The sequence below is a fragment of the Peromyscus maniculatus genome, chromosome 1 (genome assembly GCF_049852395.1).
Source record: "Peromyscus maniculatus bairdii isolate BWxNUB_F1_BW_parent chromosome 1, HU_Pman_BW_mat_3.1, whole genome shotgun sequence".
Lineage (NCBI taxonomy): Eukaryota > Metazoa > Chordata > Mammalia > Rodentia > Cricetidae > Peromyscus > Peromyscus maniculatus.
Window position 1 is genome coordinate 51,062,017 of NC_134852.1, and position 20,012 is coordinate 51,082,028.

General features: G+C 52.7%; 1 protein-coding gene across 1 annotated transcript in view; it reads left to right on the forward strand.

Annotated features, from left to right (window-relative positions):
• Positions 1 to 18,456, forward strand: part of Gpi (glucose-6-phosphate isomerase) — a 29,045-nt gene extending 10,589 nt beyond the window's left edge. The window contains exons 7-18 of the mRNA XM_006984995.4: positions 1,147 to 1,218; positions 2,050 to 2,094; positions 4,146 to 4,199; positions 11,739 to 11,799; positions 12,143 to 12,186; positions 12,280 to 12,432; positions 13,444 to 13,573; positions 13,723 to 13,799; positions 16,191 to 16,319; positions 17,706 to 17,781; positions 17,919 to 17,985; positions 18,068 to 18,456. Coding sequence (XP_006985057.1) covers positions 1,147 to 1,218; positions 2,050 to 2,094; positions 4,146 to 4,199; positions 11,739 to 11,799; positions 12,143 to 12,186; positions 12,280 to 12,432; positions 13,444 to 13,573; positions 13,723 to 13,799; positions 16,191 to 16,319; positions 17,706 to 17,781; positions 17,919 to 17,985; positions 18,068 to 18,203 — 1,044 coding nt within the window. The 3' untranslated portion in view covers positions 18,204 to 18,456. The remainder of the gene's footprint in view (positions 1 to 1,146; positions 1,219 to 2,049; positions 2,095 to 4,145; positions 4,200 to 11,738; positions 11,800 to 12,142; positions 12,187 to 12,279; positions 12,433 to 13,443; positions 13,574 to 13,722; positions 13,800 to 16,190; positions 16,320 to 17,705; positions 17,782 to 17,918; positions 17,986 to 18,067) is intronic.
• The last annotated feature ends 1,556 nt before the right edge of the window (positions 18,457 to 20,012 follow it).

The following is a 20,012-nucleotide window of genomic DNA, read 5'->3' on the forward strand; positions in this document are numbered from 1 at the left end:
GTGTGTGTGTGTGTGTGTGTGTGTGTGTGTGCGCGCCTGCTGACTGAACTAAGGGTCTCAGTCATGCTAGGCAAGTACTCTACCACGGAACTACATACCCAGCTAGCCTTGAATTCACACTGTAGCCCAGGCCCACCTTGAACTTTAGATCCTCCTACATCAGCTGCTCAAGCAGATTACAGACTGGTCCTTGTCCTAACGTGTCTCTGATACTTCTTTCTTTATTCTTTTCGTTTGTTTGTTTGTTTTTCAAGACAGGGTTTCTCTGTGTAGCCCTGGCTGTCCTGGAACTGGCTTTGTAGACCAGGCTGGCCTCAGGTCTCGAACTCATGGAGATCTGCCTGCCTCGGCCTCCTGAGTGCTGGGTGATACTTACTTAGTAGATCCATTACCTTCTTCTCTGTCTCTCTCCAGACCCCCTTCCTCCCCCTTCCCCTCCGACCCTTCCCTCTCAGGGTTTTAAGACAGGGTCTTTCATAGTTGAGTGTGGCTCCCTTCCTCTCTCAGCCCCCTGAGCAGTGGGAATGCAGGTGTGTACCACCCTGCCTGGCACGTTGTACCTTTCTGATTTCAGAGCCCTGGCCTGAGGAACGGTTTGCTTATTACCGTTTATGCCTTATGTACCCTAATACACACAATATAATAAAAAATCCATCTGAGGGGTCAGCAAGATGGTTCAGCAGATAAAGGGGCTTGCCACCAAGCCCGATAGGACCTGAGTTTGGTTTGGGGTCCTGTATGGTAGGAGAGAATTACTCCCAAAAGTTGTCCTCACAGCTCCACCACATGTCATGCCTACACACACACACACACACACACACACACACACACACACACACACACACACACGCACTAAATATAATAAAATTGAAAAATAGAATTCCACCTGAATTGTGAAATCCAGCCTAGGCTGAACTGGAGAGAGCTCAGACTATGCTCAGCCCCTCTCCTGGGAGACGCCTGACCTGCAGGATTTGGGTTCTGGTGAGGTTTGGGTCCTTCCCCCTGGGATGTGAACTGTTAGAATTAACACACGCAGTGTTATGATGGCGTGTGTCTGTGGATGCCTGTGGTCATGCTGAGTCGTCACCAGGGTGGCCTCTGCGGCCGACCCGGAGCTGGGCTCACTGTCACATTCTGTTGCAGACCTTCACCACCCAGGAGACCATCACCAATGCAGAGACGGCTAAGGAGTGGTTTCTTAACACAGCCAAGGAAGTGAGTGGGCCGCGGGGCGGGTCTCCTGCCGCGGGGCGGGTCTCCTGCTGTGGGGCGGGTCTCCTTCTGTGGGGCGGGTCTCCTTCTGTGGGGCGGGTCTCCTGCTGTGGGGCGGGTCTCCTTCTGTGGGGCGGGTCTCCTGCCGTGGGCGGGTCTCCTTCTGTGGGGCGGGTCTCCTGCCGTGGGCGGGTCTCCTGCCGCGGGGCGTGTCTCCTGCTGTGGGGCGGGTCTCCTGCTGTGGGGCGGGTCTCCTGCTGTGGGGCGGGTCTCCTGCTGTGGGGCGGGTCCTGTGTCCCCTTCCCTCCCGCAAGATAGCGTGTGTTTTCTATCCCCGGGGACCAGCAGAACCTGCTTCAACTGGCTAAGGGCCCTTTCAGTAATTCATTCATTTTTTAATAGTGCTGTGACTGAGGATCCTTTAAGTCCCCAGCACCTTGGATCAGCTCTGCTCTCGGGGACCACACCCATTTTACACTGCGGGTTGTGTGTGGGGTCCTTTTCCTCCTTGGCCATGTGTGCCTTTGGGTGTGGATGGACAGGCTGGCCTGTGGCCCTTGTACAACTTTTTTGTTGTTTATTGGTCTGTGGCAGAGTCTCGGCTATGTGGTCTAGGCAGCTCTTGAACTCATGACCCTTAGGATTACACTCATGTGCCACCAGCTTCCTGCCCTCTTGACCGTGACCTTTTGTGGGCTCCTCTAACAGCCTCAGGGCCTAAGCCAGAGAACAGTTGATCCTGTGTAGAATCTGGTTTTCTCCAGTGACGGGCATCCCCACCCTTGGGCATCCCTCTGGCATGGGTTTGGTATAATGTGCCTCTGTCTCTTGTAGCCGTCTGCGGTTGCCAAGCACTTTGTCGCCCTGTCCACAAACACGGTAAGTGCCTGCGTGCCCTCGTGGGAAAGCCCAGTCCCCTGATCCAGGGCCGCGTCATGGCTGGGTCGCTGGCATAGACGACTCCCTGAGAACGGCATGGGGTCAGTGGGATCATGATGTCCCCACATCGCCCAGGCCAGAATGATGCACATGAGCACCCCTGGCCCTTGGCACCCCGTTACGTCTCTCCCCATATGGGATGTACAGGGTAGATCCTGCTTCTCACCAAAGCTGTTAGGCCTGGGAAATGAATGTGGTTTTGTGGTGGTTTTTTTTTTTAATGTGTATGAGTGTTTTCCATGTATGACTGCGCTACATGCATGCCAGGGGCCCACAGGGATCAGAAAAGGCATCAGGTTTCTGGAAGTGAAGTTAGGGGTGATTGTGAACCACCCTACTGGGAATTGAACCTGGGTCCTCTAATGAGAATAAGTGCTCTTAGCCAGTGAGCCATCTTCCCAGCCCTGGATGTAATTTTTTTTTTTTATTAATTTTTTACTGTTTTGATGGTGTGTGTGTACATGATATGTGTGTGAGGGCACACATGTTACAGTGGAGGTCAGAGGACAACTTCGTGGGGTGTCCTGCCTCCTTTATGTGGGTTCTTGGGTTAAACTCAGATCTCCAGGCTTACATGGCAACTGCCTTCACCATGAGCCATCTTCCCCGGGTGTGAACTTGTCTGACAGGGCTTGACTGTATAGCCCTGACTGTCCCGGATGGCCTCAAACTCACAGAGCTCCACCTACTTCTGCTTCCTGGATTAAGGCATTTGCTCCATCACCTAGTGTGGCTTTTTTGGGGGGCGGGGGGCGGGTTTCACAACAGGGTTTCTCTGTGTAGTTTTGGTGCCTATCCTGGAACTCACTCTGTAGACCAGGCTGGCCTCGAACTCACAGAGATCCGTCTGGCTCTGCCTCCCAAGTGCTAGGATTAAAGGCGTGCACCACTGCCACCCAACATGACTTTTTTTTTTTTTTTTTTATGATTCATTTTATATGTGTGTGTGTGTGTGTGTGTGTGTGTGTGTGTGTGAGAAAGAGAGAGAGAGAGAGAGAGAGAGAGAGAGAGAGAGAGAGATAGATAGATAGATAGATAGATAGATAGATAGATATGGGGTGTGCACGTGTGTGCATGAGGTAAGGATGCCTTCAAAGGCCAGAAGAGGCCTCAGGGTCCCCTGGAACAGGAGTTACAGTTGGTTATGAGCTGCCCGGTGTCTGTGAGGAGCCAAACTCGGGTCTATGCTAGAGCAGTGTGTGGTCTTGGCTGCTGCCTCGTCTCTCCGGCGCCCCAGATGTGGCCTTTTGTTCCGGTTAAGGATTATGTGAGGTGGTAACTGAGGTGAGCTCAGATCATGTCTGCCTGTCCACAGTTGGCTTGGTCTTGAGCCTCTATGAGGTAGGGGACACTGAGCCTGGCTCAGCAAGTTAGAGGTAAACTTGAACCTTGCCGTGTGGCGGGGCTGCGCACGTCGGTGGTAGAGCCGGGAACCACGAACCATACCCAGGCCCTTCTGCCGACCTTTTTCCGCCCCTCCCCACTTCTACCTCTATTGCTGCCGAGAGGGTCAGGGCCAGCCGGATGTCTGAAGGCTGCTAATCAGCACCTTGCCTGCCTTCTGCTGGCGGAGCTATGTCCGTGGACATCTCTGAGGATAAGTGTGGGGTGGTTGGCTTGGCCTGCCTGAGGGCCCAGACACCTGAGAAAAAGACTGGTCTCTTTCGGGAGCTCTCAGGTGGCATCGTCTTCAAAGGGTCCAGGCCTCGTTACCTAGCCTGCAGAGTAGCCTCTGGGGTGGAGTTCCAGGTGTTAAGGGCAGAGTGTGGGGGATGGTTGTGTGGTGTCTGGTTCTTAGACACCAGGAGGAGGTGCTGTAGGTGCAGGGTCCCTGGTGGGTTGGAGGTGAGCTGGCATCTCGGGTGTCCCCCTCCACCCTGAGCCTGCTCCACCCTTCCGCACACGGGGTGGGAGAAGGGGGGGCTGTCTGGCAGTACCGCTCCCTCCCACAGCACCTGTTGTCTAACAGATGTTCCCTTTGTACTTGGCAGACCAAAGTGAAGGAGTTTGGGATCGACCCTCAAAACATGTTCGAGTTCTGGGATGTAAGTAAGGCACTTCCTGTGCTGTGTGCTTGGCGTGTCCTTAGCCGCGTCCTGGCCGCTGAGCCAGCAGGAGGGGCCTGTGAGGTCAGGTCAGCATTTACTGAGCACTTGCTGCATGTCTGTCTCACTTGGGGAAGGCAGAGAGGCCCTTAGGGAGGCTCTGTCTGTGGGAGAGCGCCCAGCTCACAGGGAGAAGCGGCTCCCCTGGGTGCCTTCCAGCAGCACCCACTGTGAGGTAACCAGAGCCATCCCTGCCCTCTCCACTAGCTGAGGTGAGTTATTCTCAGGCCTGACCTTTCTCCAGGCTGCAGCCGTGGTCGGTAAAGGCCAAAGGGCAGGGCAAGGCAGGTCCTGGGAAAGGACCCACAGGAGGCTGCAGGGGCAGCTGGGCCGGGTGGCAGGAGCAGGCGGTGGACCTGGAGTCGGGGCACACCAGGCCAGGGCAGCTTGCATAGCAAACCCCCGCTTCAAATGGGAGAGCCTCATGCAGGCCACCTGCTAGGACAGACGGACAGTCCTGTGGGCTCACCGGGAGAGCCGCATGCAGGCCACCTGCTAGGACAGACGGACAGTCCTGCGGACTCACCGGGAGGCAGCCCTGACTAGGGACTGGCCTTGACTGGGGCTGGAGCACAGCCATGCTGGGAGGAGGGGCTGTGAAGGCGCGGAGTGCGGGACTGCTGTGGATGTGTGTGATCTGCGGGTGCAGTGGCCGGGGCCAGGCAGAGGTGCTCTCCCACACGTCTTGGGTACATCTGAGAAGGTGTCACCCCTCAGGGCATCTCCCCACCAGCCTTTGAACTGGAGCGCTTTCCTTTTTTTTTTTTTTTTTTTTTTTTTTTTTTTTTTTTTTTTTTTTTTGGTTTTTCGAGACAGGGTTTCTCTGCGTAGCTTCGCGCCTTTCCTGGAGCTCACTTGGTAGCCCAGGCTGGCCTCGAACTCACAGAGATCCGCCTGGCTCTGCCTCCCGAGTGCTGGGATTAAAGGCGTGCGCCACCACCGCCCGGCATAATCTGTATGTTTTTTTTTTTTGTTTTTTTTTTTTTGTTTTTTTTTTTTTTTGGTTTTTCGAGACAGGGTTTCTCTGTGTAGCTTTGCGCCTTTCCTGGGACTCACTTGGTAGCCCAGGCTGGCCTCGAACTCACAGAGATCCACCTGGCTCTGCCTCCCGAGTGCTGGGATTAAAGGCGTGCGCCACCACCACCCGGCTCCTTTTTTTTTTTTTTTTTTTTTTTTTTTTTTTTTTTTTTTTGGTTTTTCGAGACAGGGTTTCTCTGTGTAGCTTTGCGCCTTTCCTGGAACTCCCTTTGTAGACCAGGCTGGCCTTGAACTCACAGAGATCCACCTGGCTCTGTCTCCCGAGTGCTGGGATTAAAGGCCTGTGCCACCATTGCCTGGCTGAATCAGGAGTTTTTCAATTAATTATTTTTAGCCCAGGCTAACCCATAGCTCACTATGTAGCTCAGGCTGGCCTTGAATTTTTAATCCTCTAGCTTTGACCTCCCAAGTGCTTAGATTACAGGCATGTGCAACCACAGTTGAGCTAAGGGCTTTTTTTTTTACTCATCTCTCGAGGAGAATGACGCTCCATGTCCCAAGCCATCCACTGTGTATGAGTTAATGCCTGTCTAGATGGCACCAGTTATACACCGTCCTTGGCACACATCCTGTGGTTCAGATGAGGAACCCCGTTGGGAAACTGTGGCCTCTAACCAATGTTTCCTGCCTGATTAGAGGAGGGGCCTGCCCCCTTCCTCCTTAGGCCTCAGCACCTGAGCAGACAGTCTCAGGGAGGGGTGCGTGTCTCCGTTTGCCCCCGTTGGCCGTGAGGCGCAGGGGACAGGGTCCAGGGCTGGCAGTGACGGCAGTGCAGACCTCGTGGGTCAGGCCAGGCATACACGCCACCCCAACAGCATGAGGAGGAGGGATGTGGGTGGATGCTGCGGAATGGAGATTTTGTCTGAGGAGCAGGGATGTGTGAAGACTCCGGATTAGTCTCCCAGGTGAGATAACGAGCCAGCAGGTCAGGGTGCGGCACTGCCGGCAAGGCCAGTCCTCAGGTCGGGTCCGGTACAGGGTACGGGTGAGTGATGAGACTCAGCTGGGGTCTGGTGTGACATTGCCTAGTGTGTCCGGCGTCTGGACCTGGCAGAGGTAAGCTAGTGAGCTGTAGAGTCTCTCGGGGTCCCAGCTTGAGTCCAATATCAGAGAACTATTTTTGACACCTGAGACTTGACATTTGCAAGCCATCTCTCCTCAGGTATGTCTGATGGAGTCCATAAGGTGTGTCTGTTGTCATGGCACAGGTCTCAGGAGCTGGAATCAGGTCTGAAAGGGAGTAAGGACAGGTACAGGTGCTATTAGAGGACATGTCAGGACAAAGAAAGATATAAGTGCAGCTATGACATCAGCTAGGTATGGTGGCACATCTCTGTAGTCCCAGGGGGCTGAGACAGGAGGATCACAAGTTCACGCCCAGCCTGAGCTATGTAGTGAGACCTTGTTTTTAAACAACCAAAAAAGAATAGTTCTGATAATTGAGGTCTGAAGTCAAGGTCATGTGACCTTGCCCAGCTGTGCAGGAAGAGGACCCAGATGTGCACATATTAGAGTGTCTGGTAGCTTCTGAAAAGTGAAGATTGGATAGTAGTTAGCTGATTGAAAGATGAGGTGAACCCAGGTTCTCAGCATCCTGGCCAGCCCTTCCGAGGCATCACAGGCTGCTCTGTCATTGGGTGTGTAGGCTGGTGTTGTGAGAAGAGCAGGAATAGACGAATTATAAGAGGTGAGGCCTGGGGCAGGTCAAACACAGGTGGAAGTTTTCCCATCCCAGCAGCTACTTCCCAAATAACCAACTCAATACTAATTATAAATGCTCGGCCCATAGCTCAGACTTATTACTAACTAGCTCTTACAACTTAACCCATTTCTGTTAATCTGTGTGCTGCCCCGAGGCTCGTGTCTGACTTGTTCTGCATCTGGCTGGCAACTCCTGACTCTGCCCTTCTTCCTGCCACCGTTTTCCTGGTCTGGCTCTCCTGTCCACTCTCTTCCTGCCCAGCTACTGGCCAGTCAGCTTCTTTAATAACCAGTCACAATGACATATTCACACAGTATAAAGGAATATTCCACAGCAGAGGACCTGTGTCTTTAGGGTGCAGTTTGAGAGACTCAAGAAAGGTAAAGGTTTGGAGACCCAGTTCTTTGAGAGAATGTGCTACCTAAGGCCCGAGTCTAACTAACACTGGCAGCAGAAGACTCTGAGATGGGCAGGTAGCATCGGTTCAGGTGTGGGGTGGAGTCTGTGAGATGGGGTCTCATGGCTGCGGTCTCAGGAGCCGGAATCGGACAAGAGTGTGTGACTGGTTTTCCTCTGGAGCCAGGGGAGCCAGGCTAGGCACATGTAGGTAGAACTGGCTTGGGCTAGTCTGGACATTGAAACTAAAGGCGCAGGGTGGGAGATAGAGCTCCTTGGCAGGGTCCAGGCCCTTGGTTCAGCCCCCGGCATCACCGGAAATGGGAGGAAGGCAAGGGCAGGTGGAACTGGGTCTTGATTGGAACCAGGCCCGACCATGTCATTCGGTGACATCGGAACAGTTTTGGCAGTGCGAAGGTAGGTGGTCTAGCGTCTCCTAATCCACCCAGAAGGCGTGGAAGCCAGGCCCTTACAGGTGTGTGCGGTAAGACTGGCAGAGGAAGTTGCTAAGGGTCAGGCTTGTATGTCCTGATCTCCCAGGTAAGGTACAGAAGAGGCTGCTGAGGTCAGGCCCAGGCTGGGATCCCAAGTCTGCAGCCTTGGCCAAGCGCAATGGGAGTTTATCAAGTGATTTGATCTGCGGAACCAGCAGAGGTGGGGCTGAGGTGAGATACCACAGTTCATCATTAGATCCTTCCTTGGGTCAGTCCTGTCGAGGAGAGCAGGCAGAGGCAGTCTGTCAGGTGAGGCCTCAGAAGCAAAGAAGAATTGGATGTTTGAGTGCTGTCTGAAGAAATGAAGCAAGACAAGATGGATGGAGCACATGTCTGTGGGAAACTAAGGGGGTGTGGCGTGCGTGTGTGGGTGACTCTGGGTTACCCGGGTATGGTCACGCTTAGTACGTGAAACTTAACTCGGGAAGGTTGAGTGTGACCAGGCACAGGGATGTGGCGGTCAGGTTCTTGGGTAAGGCCTGTGGAGTCCTTTCCCGGCACGGGGTTGGATCTTCAGGACTGCCAATCTGGCGAGAGTGACATTAGCATGTGGGTAGACAGGGCTTGCCAGGGACGGTCTGTGAGGGCCTGGGGTCACAAAACTGGCATGCCACTGAGACCTAAGAAGTCATAGTCAGAGCCGGGAAAGAAAGTGCATTAGGTCAGGTAGGTAGAGCTGGCCTGTTAGGAGTGTGAGGGTCAGGGTCGGGTCAGTGGACTTGAGTCATTAGGAATTATATGGGGATTCAGTATCAGGTACACAGACAGATGTGGGGCAAGGAATCAGGATCAGAACTGGCCAGTCGGGCATGGTCTGAAAAACCCAGAATCTCATATAGGTAAGTGGAGCTAGCCCATCTGGTGTGTGGTCCAGCGAGCCGAGATGTTTTGCTGGCCTTCCAGGTATGGTCTGAAGAGCCATGGTCAACATCCTGATAGATTGCAGTGACTCACCAAGGAGAGTCGGAAGCCAGGGTGCATACTGTACCAATAGACAGAGCTAGACCAGGCTGGCCTCGAATTCACAGAGATCCGCCTGCCTCTGCCTCCTGAGTGCTAGGATCAAAGGTGTGCACCATCATGCCTGGCCTGTCAGATACAGTTTTGGAAGTGTGAGAATTAAAGGTGAATGCAGGTAGGTGGCCCTGGCTTATCAGTTGTGATTCTGGAGGGCCAGAGTCAGAGGCAGACAGTTGATCTGCCAGATGTAGACCGAGGCCTGAGGAGTTGAACACTGGTAGGTGGAGCTGGCCCTTTCCACAGCTGGATTCAGTCAGAGGTAGGAGTTCTACCTGCGTCTTGGTGGAGAAGCCAGAAGAAGCATGGTCCAGGCTTGAGTAGAGGCCATCCAGGTTTGAGAAGCTGGGGCCAGACTCAGGTAGAGGTGACCGACCAGATGTGCTCAGGAGCCTGGCTCAAGTACTTGTAGGTGGAGCTGACCAGGTGTACTTTGAAGACCCAAGGGTCCAGCACAGGTGGGTAAACCCGGCTTGGGAGGTGAGATCAGGAGAGCCAAGGTCAAACTAAGAGGAAGGAAATAAGGGCCTGGAGAGATGGCTCAAGAGGTTAAGAGCACTGGCTGCGTTTCTAGAGGTCCTGAGTTCGATTCCCAGCAACCACATGGTGGCTCACAACCATCTGTAATGAGTTCTGGTAGCCACGGATACATACATACATACTAAATACATTTTTATAAAACAGGGAGGAAATTTGTCCCACTAAGTGCAGCCTAAGGAGCTGTCATCGAGCACGGGTGGGCAGGTTGGCCCGGCATGGCCTGAGTCAGAGCTGTTCTGCTGGTGTTGTTTTGAGGGGCTTAAGAATGTGGGTAGGTAGGGTTGAGCTGTACACAGGATTCAGTTAAAGGTAGGGTATCCCTGAGTCTTTGTGGAGGCGCCCTGGCTAAGCTCATGTGGGTTGGAGTGACCTCTCAAATTAGACACACAGCACTGGCCCATAAAATAGACAAGTGCAGTGGGTCTCCTAGGCTATCTGCAAGCCCTAATTTAAATGTAGGTAGATAGGGTCCTCTAAGCAAGGGCTTTGAAACCAGAGATAGATATGCCTGGGGTCTGTCCTGGAGGGAGGGAGGGAGGGAGGAAGGGAGGGAGGGAGACACCCAGCACTGACAGTAATGTGTGGGGGTCAAGAGAGAGGAGGTGGGGTGCACTAAGCCAGCTGTGCTACCTGTCCTCAGTCAGGCCACACTTGGGGCTATTGCCGGGGCCTGGGGATCTGTAGTCAGGCCCAAGTGTGTGGTCTTAGGCCTCACTTGTGTGAGGAGACAGGGTAGGTGCAAGGGTTAGTCGCTGTGGGACCAAGGTACGGGTAGGACCAAGGCTCGGGGTGTGTCAGCGACCAAGAAGACATGGTAGGTACAGGCCGAGATTCTGGATCCGTCAACATATGAGGAGACAGCACGCAGAGGTATGAGCCCTGGTCTGTCAGTATCTGAGGAGATGGAAGTACAGGTGTGAGGTTTTGGGTCTGTTGGTGACCAAAGAGACAGGGTAAGTGTGAGAACGAGGCTCCGGTCTACCAGTTCCTGAGGATACAGGGTAGGCACAGGTATGAGGCTCTGGGTCTGCCAGTGCCTGAGAAGCCAGGGTAGGTGCAGGTATGAGGTTTTGGGTCTGCCAATTTCTGAGGAGACAGGGTAGGTGCAGGTATGAGGCTCTGGGTCTGTCAGTGGCTGAGGAGACAGGGTAGGCGCAGGTATGAGGCTCCGGTCTACCAATTCCTGAGGAGACAGGGTAGGTGCAGGTATGAGGTTCTGGTCTACCAATTCCTGAGGAGACAGGGTACGCACAGGTATGAGGTTTTGGGTCTGCCAGTGGCTGAGGAGACAGGGTAGGCGCAGGTATGAGGTTTTGGGTCTGCCAGTGGCTGAGGAGACAGGGTAGGCGCAGGTATGAGGTTCTGGGTCTGCCAGTGGCTGAGGAGACAGGGTAGGCACAGGTATGAGGTTCTGGGTCTGCCAGTGGCTGAGGGGACAGGGTAGGCGCAGGTATGAGGTTCTGGGTCTGCCAGTGGCTGAGGAGACAGGGTAGGCGCAGGTATGAGGTTTTGGGTCTGCCAGTGGCTGAGGAGACAGGGTAGGCGCAGGTATGAGGTTCTGGGTCTGCCAGTGGCTGAGGAGACAGGGTAGGCGCAGGTATGAGGCTCTGGGTCTGCCAGTGGCTGAGGGGACAGGGTAGGTGCAGGTATGAGGCTCCGGTCTACCAATTTCTGAGGGGACAGGGTAGGCGCAGGTATGAGGTTTTGGGTCTGTCTGGCTGAGGTGATAGGGCCTGCGTCTGAACAGGTAAGTTCAGCACAGGTATGAGCATTTGGACTGCCAGTATCTGAGGAGATGAGGCATGGTCCAGGTATGAGACACTAAGTCTATCAGTGTGTCTGAGGCAGTAAGGTAGGCCCAGGTATGAGGCTCTCAAGTCGTGTCTGAGGGGATTGGGTTGGGGACGGGTATGAGGGTCTGTGTATGTCAACATCTGAGGAAGCAGGTTTAGCACAGATTGGGAGCCCTTTAGTCAGCACTGAGAACGTAGGGACTGGCACAGGTCCTGGTTCTGCCAAGGCTGAGAAGGTAAAGGCTGGCACAGGTGTGAGACTGTCCATCAGTGCTGAGGAGACGGGAGCTGACAGAGGTATGAGGCCAGCCATCTTCAGTTGATTGGCTGTGTCTGCCTTGCTGGCCAGCATGGAGGGTCGCTGCTGGGCAGAGTCGGGTTGGGTCAGACCCTCCAAGCTGTTCCTGTGGACGAGTGGCCTTCTGGGCACAGGTGTGGCAGGAGGGAGGGGGGTTAGGGTGTGCCTGCCCTCCTTCAATGCCTTTTCCTTCTTTCCTAGTGGGTAGGTGGCCGCTACTCGCTGTGGTCAGCCATTGGACTTTCCATCGCTCTGCATGTGGGTGAGTCGCCTGCAGGAGGCAGTATCACAGTGTGAAGTTGAGGTTGCATCCCTGAATGCCTTGCTTGTCCCACAGGCTTCTAGCCTCTCTCCTCCTACCTAGAAACATTTATTCTTTTAGTTCTGGGAGAAAGAACCAAGGGTAGGTTTTGTGCTCAGGGCCACCTTTGAAGAACAAAACTTCCTGCAAGCCCCTCCTTATCCCAGGTCCTGTCTTAGGGCTCCACATCCAAAAAAAACTGTGACCCACTGCCAGGAAGACACGGGGTGTGTGTGTGGGGGGTGTGGGGGGTGTGGTGGTGGTGGTGGTGGTCACTTCTTTTGATGCTACTTTTATGGCACAGGTTTTGACCACTTCGAACAGCTGCTCTCCGGGGCTCACTGGATGGTGAGTGCTGAGGGGCCTGGGACATGTATGGGTCCTGTTCCCTCCTTCCTCTCCATGACAGCTGCTCAGCCCCCACCCACCTTGTTTTTTCAGGACCAGCACTTCCGCAAGACACCCCTGGATAAGAATGCCCCCGTCCTGCTGGCTCTGCTGGGGATCTGGTATATCAACTGCTTCGAGTGCGAGACCCATGCCTTGCTGCCCTATGACCAGTACATGCACCGTTTTGCTGCTTACTTCCAACAGGTACCAACTCCCAGGCTGTGCTTGGAAAGGTCTAGTGGCAGGTTCCAGTGTCTCCCCTTACCCTTGGGTATGGATATGGCATATCTTTGCTCCTGGGTTTATGGCACATCTTGGTAACCAAGACCTATTCCGTCCGTGTTACTAGCTGAATTTCACCACTGTGAGAGGTGCCCTCACCAGACTCATCCTGGATAGGTTGTGGGCATGTGCCTTCCTCTTTGGCTCTCATTTGTTGCTATTCTGGGTGATGGTGTGAGCTGGGACCCCCTGTGACCTGTACTGTGGTCCACCTTGGGCGCGTTGTTCACTTGGATATGTTAAATGACTAGAGAATTTACAGCTAACCTCTCTGCATTTGTAAGCACATGCAGCAAAAATCAGCACTCTTATGAGCCTCTGACGCTGTGCCCCAGCCTATTGTTTGGTCTGAGCACACCTACCTACTCATAGTCTCCTCTCTCCCCTTTTCTTTTAATGTGCATTTGTATGTATCAGTGATATGTATGCAAGGTGCCCATGGAGGCCAGAAGAGGTTTGATGGGATCCCTTGCAGCTAGAGTTACAGGTAGTTGTGAGCTACCTGATGTGGGTGCTGGGAATTGAAATTGGGTCCTCTGGAAGAGCAGGAAGCACTCTAAGGAACTACTAAACCATCTCCCAAGTCCCTTTATCGTTATTCTTAAAGTGAACAAGATTTGAACCTTTCAATTTGCATGATTTTGAAAGGTTTTTCTGGATCAAGAGAGCAGTGGGCTGTTTTCCTGGGTTACCTCAGGCCACCTATAGGAAGAACAAAGTTTGTTTTTAAAGAGATCCTCTTCCTGCCTCCAGATCATATTCTCCTGATCATGGCCCTTATAGCATGGTAGTCTAAGCCAGAAAGCTCAGGAGCCTGAGGACCGACATTTATAGGCTCCCCACATGAAGCTGAGGCACCCCAGAAGGATCTGGGCACAGTTCTTAAAAAGGAAATCTTATAGGTAAAGGGTTGAGTTTCTGTCCTCATTCCAGGGCGACATGGAGTCCAATGGGAAGTACATCACCAAGTCTGGTACCCGGGTGGACCATCAGACAGGCCCCATTGTGTGGGGAGAGCCAGGGACCAATGGCCAACATGCATTCTATCAGCTTATTCACCAAGGTAAGGCCCATCTGTCCTGCGGGGTGTGGTGCCTGACAGGATGAAGTTGGGACAGCTGGGACCTCCTTCTTAGGGCAGTGCCTTCTGTAGGCTGTTTGGGTACCTCTCTTGGGCCTGGGTTGTATGGATGACCACTGTGCACTCCACAGGCACCAAGATGATACCCTGTGATTTCCTCATCCCTGTCCAGACCCAGCACCCCATACGGAAAGGTCTGCATCACAAGGTAAGAAGGCTGTGTGGACCCTCGTGCAGCGGACCCTCGTGCAGTGGACCCTCCTGCAGCTCTGCCCTGCTCCGCAGTTAGCTTCATTTCTCTTACTGCCACAGCAAATGACTACACATTTACTGCCTTGAGACACAACACGTCTGTTATCTCAGTTCCCAGGATCACAAGCCCAGTGGCCCTCAGAGTTGGGTTCCTACCTCATAAAAGGTGTGTTAGCCTGGCCGGGCGGTGGTGGCGCATGCCTTTAATCTCAGCACTCTGGAGGCAGAGGCAGGCGAATCTCTGAGTTCGACGCCAGCCTGGTCTACAGAGTGAGTTCCAGGACAGGCATCAAAACTACAGAGAAACCCTGTCTTTTTTTTTTTTTTTTTTTTTGGTTTTTTTTCGAGACAGGGTTTCTCTGTGTAGCTTTGCGCCTTCCCTGGAGCTCACTTGGTAGCCCAGGCTGGCCTCGAACTCACAGAGATCCGCCTGGCTCTGCCTCCCGAGTGCTGGGATTAAAGGCGTGCGCCACCAACGCCCGGCGAGAAACCCTGTCTTGAAAGACAAAAACAAAACAAAACAAAAAAAGGTGTTAGCCTGTATTAGTTCTGTCTCTGCTACTGTGACAAGAGCTCTTAGCAAGAGCAAGCCTGGAGGGAGAAACACTTATTTCAGCTTACAGGTCACAGTCCATGATCGAAGGAAGCCAGGGCAAGAGCTTGAGGCAGAAACTATCCCAGGCTTTTTCTTTTGGGCCACCAGCCAGCTCCCAAATCATGACACAGACACTTATTATTAGTTTTGAAGGCTCGGTCTAGCTTAGGCACATTTCTGTGTAATCTGTTTCTCTTTATCTACCTTTTGCCTTGGGGCTGATTACCTTTCTTACTTGGGTATATCTTACTGTCCCTGCTTCTCTCTGTCTGTCTGTCTGTCTATCTGGTGTCTGCCTGGCTTCTTGCCCCAGGCATTCCCCCGTTCTCTCCTCCTCTCTCTAGATTTCTCTTTCTGTTTATTCTCTCTGCCTGCCAGCCCCATCTATCCTTTCTCTTGCCTAACTATTGGCCGTTCAGCTCTTTATTAGACCATCAGGTGCCCTAGGCAGGCAAGGTCAAATAGCAACACATCTTAACATAATTAAATGCAGCACAAACAAGTGTAATACATCCTTACATGTTAAACAAATGCAGCATAAACAAAGGTATCACACCTTTACCCAGGTAAAGCAATATTCTGCAGCATAAACAGATGTAACACATCTTTGCCTAGTTAAAATAATATTCTACCACAAGAAACCATGGATGCATGCTGTTTACTGACTTGTTCTCGGGTTCATGCTTAGCTAGTTTTCTTATACAATCCATGGCCACCTGCCTAGAGATGGTGCTGCCCACAGTGAGCTGGGCCTTCCTGCATCATTTAACAATGACAGTCCCCCATAGGCCAATCTGACCTGGGCAGTCTCTCAATAGAAACTCGGTCCCAGATGACTTTAGGCTATGTCAAGTTGATGGTAAAGCCTAGGATACAGCCAGACTCCCAGGGGAATACTTGTTCATTCAGGCATCTGGCAGAATCTACCTCCCTGTGGGAGGACCAGCAGTCTGGTCCTTACTGGCAGCTGAGTGTCCTTTTGTCTATCATTTTGCAAGAGGGTCACACAGTGCAACCCAGGCTGACCTTAAATTTGGTAATTCTCTTTCCTCGGTCTCCTGACTCCTGAGTGTAGGAATTAGAGACGTGTGTCACCACATCCCGGGCTGTACTCTGTGATGTAGCACTGTTGACGTAATGCAACTAGACAAGGGGGTGTTGATGCCCCACCCTCCTTTTGTTGTTGTTGTTGTTAAACTATTATTATTATTATTTCTGGTTTTTCTAGACAGGGTTTCTCTGTGTAGCCCTGCCTGTCCTGGATCTCACTCTATAGACCAGGCTGGCCTCGAACTCCCAGAGATCCACCTGGCTCTGCCTCCCAAGTGCTGGGATTAAAGGCGTGCGCCACCACCCGCCCGGCTCTCTGAAAGTAGACAGTCATTAGCGTGACTCTTTGCCAAGTACTGAACATCCTGTTAGGAAGCTTGGCAGGGTGGTACGTACACACCTGGTGATCACAGCTATTCAGGAAGCCGAGACAAGGCAGGAAGATCTGCCAGGTCAGCACAGCCTGAGTAACTGAGTCTCCGTTCTCAAGAGCTGCAGCTCCGCAGAGGGCAGCTGGGTTCCGTCCCCAGTGAGGAAACATGAGTAGTCGTGCTGTCACCTGTGCTCCTGCGCCGTCCTTCCTCACCCACCCGGGAAGTACCGGTCACCTGTGCTCCTGCCCCGTCCTTCCTCACCCACCTGGGAAGTACTGGGCAGGCTCTGGCGCTGCCTGCTGCTGTAACCGCATGTCTCTCTCGTCAGATCCTCCTGGCCAACTTCCTGGCCCAGACTGAGGCCCTGATGAAGGGGAAGTTACCTGAAGAGGCTAAGAAGGAGCTCCAGGCTGCAGGAAAGAGCCCGGAGGACCTGGAGAAGCTCCTGCCACACAAGGTCAGCCTTGCTCGTGAATTTCAGCTTTACAGTGACGTGTAGGAGCTAGAAGGATGACCCTGACGGGGTCAGGGTACGGGCTCATGGAAGACTTGCTTGTCCCACACAGGAGGAGGGTCTGTATTTAAGTGTCCCAGCCTCTGGGGAGTGTGTCTTTCCTCTCCAAAAGCTTCCCCTACCCCCCCTACCCCTGGACACAATGTATGTTGGCAATATTCTTTCTCTTCCCACAACTCCCAGATTCATCTACCCACTCAGCTTCATTCTCTCTCTCTCTCTCTCTCTCTCTCTCTCTCTCTCTCTCTCTCTCTCTGTCTCTCTCTCTCTCTCTCTCTCTCTCTGTCTCTCTGTTTTTTTAAGACAAGTTTCTCCGTTTAGTTCTTGCTGTCCTGGAAATCACTTGGTAGACCAGGCTGGCCTCGAACTCAAGAGATCTGCCTGCCTTTGCCTCTCGAGTTCTGGGATTAAACGCATGCGCTTAAAAGAAAGAAAAAAGCCGGGTGGTGGTGGTGCATGCTTTTAACCCCAGCACTCAGGAGTCGGGAGGCAGAGGCAGGCGGATTTCTGTGAGTTCCAGGCCAGCCTGGGCTACCGAGTGAGTTCCAGGAAAGGCGCAAAGCTACACAGTGAAACCCTATCTCGAAAAACCAAAAAAAAAAAGAAAAAGAAAAACCGAGAGAGAGAGAGAGAGAGAGAGAGAGAGAGAGAGAGAGAGAGAGAGGCCAAAAATACAGCATAAGAAGCAAACGAACACGAAGCTATGGAGCCTGTTTTGTACTGTTCCTTGGTGTACTCCTGCCCTGGAATGCAGTTGACAGACCTAGTGTGGCTCTGTTGAAGAGAACTTTCCCCAGTCCCAGCAGCTGTTATTTGCCAATAGCTTTTTGATTAGAGGTGGGACTTAGTGTCTGCTCCTCTGCCATAGGATTTTATCAGATTCGGACTTGTGCATACTGTTGTCACAGTCTATGTGAGTTGCTTTTTTTTTTTTCTTTTCTTTTTTTTTTTTTTTTTTTTTTTTTTGGAGACAGGGCTTCTCTCTGTAGTTCTAGCTGTCCCGGAACTCAATCTGTATACCAGGGACCAGGTTGTCCTCGAACTCAGCGATCCACCGGCCTCTGCCTCCTGAGTGCTGGGATTAAAGGTTTGTGCCACCAACACCCAGCTTAGTCTGTGAGTCTCTAAGTGCATCAGTCCTGTTGTGTCTGGAAGATACTGTTTCCCTGAAGTCATCCACCACCTTGGCTCTTAGAGTCTTTCCAACTCCTCTTCTGTGGAGATCCCTGAGCCTTGGGTTTGGGTGTGTAGAGACACCCCATTTAGGACTGAGTGCTCTGGAATTCTCTCACTCTGCACCTCATTGAGGACATTTCTTGTTTCCTGTAGGTCTTCGAAGGAAATCGCCCAACCAACTCTATTGTGTTCACCAAGCTCACACCATTCATTCTGGGAGCCTTGATTGGTGAGTGGGAAAGAGGAAGGGACTGCCAGGCTTGGGATCAGTTGGATGGGATGGGAGGGAGGAAGGAAGGAAGGGAAAGGGAGGAAGGCCGGCCGGCCTGCCTGCCTGATGGATACCATCTGCTCCTTCCTCTACAGCCATGTATGAACACAAGATCTTCGTTCAGGGCATCATCTGGGACATCAACAGCTTCGACCAGTGGGGGTGAGTTGCTGAGGGAGGTCTGTTTGCCTTCCTGCTGGCTCTGGAACCCGGCTCACTCTCCTCTCCCACCCCTCCCTGGCAGAGTGGAGCTGGGGAAGCAGCTGGCCAAGAAGATCGAGCCCGAGCTGGAGGGCAGCGCCGCCGTGACCTCCCACGATTCCTCCACTAACGGCCTCATCAGCTTCATCAAGCAGCAGAGGGACGTCAAGATAGAATAAACTCAGCCGCAGCCCTCTCGACTGGTCCTTGTCCCTCTCCATCCTGTGCGCTGCTGCATGGTCCTGTCCCTCCCTGCCCACAGCGCTCCTCCGGTCGTGGGCTCGGACTACAAGGCTTTGGGGAGAATTGCCCTGGGATGCCGTCCACCCACTTTGCACCCTCCCTGTAGACTCGGGCTGAAGTGCTTTGATACATCTGATCGTTCTGACCCATATTCACATCCCAGCTAGAATAAAGATGCCGTGGAGGAGGCATGGGCTCAGCCTCTTAGTTTCCTGAGGTGGGGCTTTATCTGTCAGCGGTGGGTGACCCTGCTGTGCCCTGGTTGGCGCTTGACTCAGTGGTGAGCAGGTCCGCAGTGGAGGGTTGTTCTGTGGGACAGGGATCCGTCAGGAGGGCAACTTGGTGTCCATCTTCACCTCACCTTCCACGCCTCACCTTGGAGACATGGAAAAACGTTCTGCTCACTGGCTAGGTTTTTGTCTGCTTATTGTTTTGGTGTCAAGACGCAGGAATGAACTTTTTAAATTATATGTATCCATTTATTTAGTGTGTGGGTGTGTACGCATGTGTGTCGGACAGAGGACAGCTCCTGGAAGTTTTCGACTTCCGGTGTGTCAGTTCTGGGGATTGAACTCAGGTTGTGAGGCTAGATGCAAGTACCTTGATTCACCGAACCATTTCACCAGATCCAACTTCTTTTAAAAAATGTATGTGTTTGTGTCTTTGTGAGTACATGTGAGTGCTGGTGCTGATGGAGGCCAGGAGAGAGAGGGCCCTATCAGGCAGTTACAGGAATGCAGTTACAGGTGGTTGGTTGTGAGCCACCCAGATGGGGTGCTGAGGACAGAACTCAGGCCTCTGCAAGAACAGCAAGTGCTCTTGACTGCTCAGCCGTCTCTTAAAGCCCTCCGAAGACAGTTTTAGCTGGGCACCTTGACTGTCCCCTTAGACATCCACGCACGTGCTGGCGGTCCGGAGTCTGCGGTGTGAATTGAGTGACAGATAGCTCTACTCTCCTCCTTGTTCATGTGGGCCACTGAATAAGAACACTTGGCACACAAGCCTGGTCACCCGAATTCAATCCATGGAACCCATATAAAGGTGGAAGGAGTGAACCGACCCCAGAGTTGTCCTCTGACCTCCCCATGTGCTGGCATGCACCTGCCCCCCACCTCCCACCACCCAATGAAATGTAAATGGTGCCAGAACTTACTTGACGCTAGCCTGAGCAGAGAAGCAAATTCCAGGTTTGTCTGGCTACACAGTGGAAATCTGTCTCAAAAAAAAAAAAAAAAGTGATAGGTAGCAGGGTCTCAGATGTAGCTCAGTGGCAGAGCATGCTCAAGGCTTGGGTTCAGTCTCTATCGTGTGCACACACAGGCATGACTCGAATGAGGTAAGCAGATATTGGAGGTTCAGGGGAGGCCAGCCACTGCTGGAGATGTCTTGGTCCTGTGGTTTGGATTTCAAGGTTCAGGTATTGAAGGCTTGTCTCCAGCAGGTGGAGCTATTGGAACATGGCAGAAGAGATTTTGCTGCTCACTTCTTTCTCTGCATCCTGGCTGCCACCTTTGTGGAGACGAACAGTCTTCTCTCTGACATTCTCACACTGCCATCCTGTTCTCAAAGCAGTGAAACCCAGATGTGCTATTTGGCTTATCCTTTCGGGTCACAATCCATCATGGAGGGAAATGCTAGTAGGAACCATAGAGGAACTGCTTGCTGGCTTGCTCCATCCCACAGTGGGCTGGGCCCTCCTGCGTCACTTGGTAACCAAGACAGTCACAGATAGCGCCAAACACCCT